The sequence below is a fragment of the Buceros rhinoceros genome, unplaced genomic scaffold, assembly GCF_000710305.1.
Source record: "Buceros rhinoceros silvestris isolate BGI_N320 unplaced genomic scaffold, ASM71030v1 scaffold43796, whole genome shotgun sequence".
Lineage (NCBI taxonomy): Eukaryota > Metazoa > Chordata > Aves > Bucerotiformes > Bucerotidae > Buceros > Buceros rhinoceros.
In genome coordinates this window covers 31,140-36,100 of record NW_010416635.1, presented here as the reverse complement: position 1 = coordinate 36,100, position 4,961 = coordinate 31,140, and the positions used below count along the sequence as shown (strand labels likewise).

The 4,961-nt window shown below is 40.0% G+C and overlaps 1 protein-coding gene across 1 annotated transcript in view; it reads right to left on the bottom strand.

The window, feature by feature from the left end:
- Window positions 1-4,141: 4,141 nt before the first annotated feature.
- Window positions 4,142-4,961, bottom strand: part of BICD1 (bicaudal D homolog 1 (Drosophila)) — a gene marked incomplete at both ends in the record, with an annotated part of 28,997 nt that continues 28,177 nt past the window's right edge. Inside the window, one exon of the mRNA XM_010137853.1 lies at window positions 4,142-4,332. Coding sequence (XP_010136155.1) covers window positions 4,142-4,332 — 191 coding nt within the window. The remainder of the gene's footprint in view (window positions 4,333-4,961) is intronic.

Below are 4,961 nucleotides of genomic sequence, written 5' to 3'. Positions count from 1 at the left end.
AGAGCAGCTAGATATATACACATAACTGTATATATGCACTAACACCACTCATTAAACAATGAATACACATATACAGACAAATATGGCATGTTTACAAAACCCAGAGAGAAGAGAACAACGCAGAATAAAAAAGTGAACACAGATAACAAGTTAATAATGACTGAATTACACTGAATTCACTTCTTGTGAAGAGCATCATGTTCAGGTAAAACCCCCCTACACCTCATTTTAAAAGACCCTGCTAAAAAACACATAAATCCATTTTCATGGAGAGCAGAGACAGCTTATACCAATACCTCCTGAGTCCTGTGATAGCCAGTAGCCTGCCTGATGACACGAGCTCAGAGACATCTTGCAGGCACAGGATCACCATCAACACAAGTACATTCTTGGCAGATAAAAATACAACATATTCATAGGTGAGGACTCAGAATAATCATCCATGGATCTCTAATAAGGCAAAGGGCAATTTGCACTCGGACTGCAAATTTGAGTTGTCAGAAAAAAGTGGTGGGTTTTTTTTTCAAAACAATGGTTCTGAAGAACTTCCATGCTTCAGCTGCTTTGCATTGCTTGGATGAAACAAATCCAACTTCCCCGACTGATCAGTTCAGAGCAGACTAGCCTGACTAATTAAATATGTTTTATATGGCTGCATATCTTTTGTAGTACTGGTGGCTCAGTTAACTGCCTACTCTGCTTTTCACAATAAGCTGTTTCACTTACTATACAGAAAAATCTATATTGTTCAAGAACTAGAATTCAGAATAAAATTCTTTAACACGAAATTAGCATCGATCCTAGACATGTTGGTTTTCCTTTTCAGTAATCTATAAAATACCTTCATAAAGGCGAAGACGTATTTAAAACTGTTCACTGGGTGACCTGAGCAATCATGAAGATCTACAAAGCACCCTCCTAGCATAAATTCAGGTCTGAGCTGATAGTGTTCCTCAAGGACTTCTTCCACAATGATTTGTAAAAGCAGCTCTTCCTTTATGTTCAGATTCCTAACAGTCCTGCTGTTTCAAAATTGAGAAGTACATAGCAAAGCAAAGTTGAAGTCCTTAAGAAACATCTATAGTAGCAAGGATTAGAAATTTTTGAGGAGCTTTCAGAGATTGGCACTTAAGCTCAAAAGAAAAGCTGGAAATATTTTTGGTAAAATATTCCTAAACGAACAAAACGTGTATGCTAAAGACCTTGAACTTAAATCCTCTTCACCACATAATGAAAGAAGACACAAACCCAGTATAAAACATTATTCCCCCTACCTGTCCAATGCTCTAAAGTGCACGGGCTCATCTCTGCAGACAACCTCCACTGTGGAGAGTAGTGTCAGCCTTAGCCTCCCTCAGTCATTTTCCCAACCCCATCCAAAAGGGGACAGTAAAGACAGCTTCATTTCCTACTAAAGGCTTCTACCCATAATATTCCTTTTGAAGATGCTTTCCCAATTGCCTAAACAATGTGAAGAAGCAAGAAGCAGGAGCCAAAGCCGAGAATCTTGCCCCACACGATAAATTCCAATTTTAACATTATTTTAAGAAAAAAATATAAGGAACATGAGCTTCTGATTACACAGAGAATAACATTTCACAGAAGATTTCTGAAAATCATATCCTAAACTCCACACTTCGAAAAAGCTCAAAATCCAGAAAGAAAAGATTAAAATATCAGTAGAGCTTATTCTTCAACCCTTGTGCCAGGAGAGGTTACTCGACACCTCACATGGCCTATCAAAAGCCCTTAACTCGGCCCTTGTACTCTGCCCTGTGCTACCTACAAGTGTAAACATTGTGGAAAAGAAGCATCTACCACAGTTTCTTTGGAGGACTCTTCAACAGCGGAGAGACTCTCAGGTGGGTCATAGATGACCCTTTAACCACCCCTGTTTAAGAAAGCACACTGCAGTCATTTAATTACTCTCCATCTCATCAGAATGTTGGGACGCCTTTTTCTTCAGATGCATCACCCACACAAGGATCTTGACTGATTTAATTTTAAGCTAAAATCACAGAACTTCATATTCAACTTTTAGAATTTCCACACTGAAATAACCGACAGAGAAAAGAGTGGTATCAGGGCACCTACAGCAGCCCTTTTCTGTCTTGTTCTTTCATTGAAGAAGAGAAGCGTATTTCATATTTTGAATCACGCGGTATTAAGAGGCATCTAGTGATTTTATATTCAAGGAGTTTGAATGCAACTGCAATGGAAAAGTAATTTCTAATATAGTGTTACACACTGTAAAATCCAGCCTCTGGCTTTCTATATGCTCTGACTTCTTCACATAGTTAGGAAAACAGACACATGCCAAAGCGGAATTGTGTTGGGCACATACTGGCTGATTTTGTCTACCAGAAGAATAAAGCCCTCAAAGTGTAAAAATGATAGAAAATAACAGAAGAAAAGAAGAAATGCACAGCAAAGCTAAGTGCATACTAGTACCTGCAGGAAATGGAACATGATACTTTGGAAATGGACAAAGTGGTATTTTTAACCACAGGGGTTCAGAGCTATTACTTTGCTTAGAAAGGCTACATAAATTTGTACTGCCACAGCTTGATGTCAGAGGGACATGCACGGTTTTTTCAAAAGTTGAGGGCAGTCTAATGGACACCAAGTAGGAAATAACATTTTCTTGATGGGTCTTTAATTCAGCTGGTCTTCACTAGTGAGTCTTCATATTCTTTTTTAAATCATTACTTCTTCCAGCCACTAAACTGCATTTATCATGTACTGTCAGGGTTCTTCACACAAAGGTCATTAGGTCTTTGGATTAAAATCTGGTTCTCTTCAGCTTGGCACTCTTGTCAACTGTACATGGGAACTACAATTACAGTTAGGAGTCTCATAAATTGTAATTGATGGTCATTTGGGGGCCTTGATCCTTGCATTTCCAAACTGGGGAGTTTGGCTATACAGAAAATCCAGAATCCAGTTCTTTAAAGAGTTATAAGTGTCTATCAGAAAGAATATCATCCATATTCTGTTGTAGGATGAAGAGGAAAGAATACAAGAGACACTTCTGGTATTTAGGAAACAGATATATCTGTTGATGGGGTAGGAAATGACCATGTGGTCTTCCATGGCCGACAGAATGCAAAGCTGTTGCTGAAATGTCAGTACCATTTATTTTACACATTTTAAAGTCTTTGCTTCTTTCCCCCTCCCTGCCTTTTTCTCTCCATGAGCCAGGTCTTTCATTTATTTGCTGGAACACTGCTAGGAAAATGTCTTATTTAGACTCTCTGCAGTTTTACACTTGTCCTCTGAGTGGGTGTTAATTGCATGGCACTACTAAAAGGTGGCTGTGATATTGCTGGCACTGAGCAATAGATAAAACATACTATAAAGTATTGCTCAGCTTTCCAGAACAAACATTTACTTGAGCAGAAACCACTTTATGTGTTTCAGTTTTTATATTTTCTACTTCTGCTTTTTGTGTATAACAGATTTCAAAACAAAGAATGAAAAAAATTTACCACCAGACAAGAGTGTGCATCTGTTCAGACACAGAATAACAGTAATTATTAGCTTGTCTGTCAGGAGAAGAAAGAAGTCACAACCTTTGAAATGGCATTCCAGTTTGCATTTCTTCTCCACGTCTTGTCTGAAGCAGATACTACATTTTGGCAGGAAATGAAAAGCAAAGTCTTCCTGCAAAGATAAACTTCATGACTCAATTTAAAATGAGAGTTTAACATTACTCTTTAGAGAAACCTGATTAAATGCTCCAGAGAGCAGAAGATGGATGCTGCACAGGCTTCTACACACTGTCAATCACTCCCTTGCTGGCCCTCACACATCTGACTCCTCTGTCTCATTGGATTTGTGTCTTCCACGGGGACTACCAGCAAAGCCACCAGACTAAGCACGGCACAGGAGTGCAGCCTCTGTGGATGCCAGTGGGACTGCACACATCTATACTACAGCAGGACTTTTCCCACCGCATCTGGAACCAGTTTGGGCTGCTACCAGCATAATGTCATCTCCTGCCACAGGTGACACAGGAGGAGACATTTTGCTTTTCAGGTCTCAAGAAGATGCCCAAATTAGATTGCATCTGCAGTGCTGGAAGGGTCCCTTGGTCTGCTAGCCACTCAGCACCACATGCACCCAAGGAAAAAATGTTTACCTGGTATGGCCACGGTTAACCTTTTTTCCTTGCTGAGACGGTGCCCATGGATGAATTCACTCATGGAGGGGGGGCCCCTCAGAAGATATGATTCTGTGGAGGCAGGATGAGGGGGGGCTCTTAATAATTTCTGGAGGTGGGTCCCTGAAGTCCTGGGATGGCTCTGATCACAAAGGGAAGGTGAGAATAGTCTTGCAGGAGATCCAAGAAAAATACATATGGAAACAAAAGAGTTTTACTTTAATTACCTTTCAAAGCCTCATGAATGACAACATCATGTTAATTTTCTTAACAGGAAAAAACCATCTAGCGTTGCCACCCCATGTCATTTCCACAGCAGGGGACATTGCCTGCACTGGAAATTCTGGTTCATATTAGGGGAGGAGGAGATGAGGTTGAGTTAAATCTCAGCATCCTGGAGTCGACATGTACAAGGCTCCCTGAATGTTCTCTTGTTTTTGCATTGTGACTAGAGCATACAAGAAAAGGGAATTATTATCTAGGACATCTCTAACAGAGAGTCCTCTTCATCTTCAGAACCATGAAGATCCCCACACCTATAGAGCTTTGGCAGGGCAGTCACAAGACAAGATGAGAACTCACTGCTTGAAGAGCAAAATAATTGCATTAGGTTAGGAATGGCAGCCACGCCCCTTCAAAAGGTTGTTTGCTCCCATGTAGAAAAATTGATCTGAGCGAACACTTCCATATTTTTTTCACACTGATGAAGAACAAGTCAGCACCAGAGCTTAATAAAGAGATGCAGTTTCTTTTCTGTTAAGTGCTGAAATGCTCATAGAGCACAATCCTTTATTTTTTT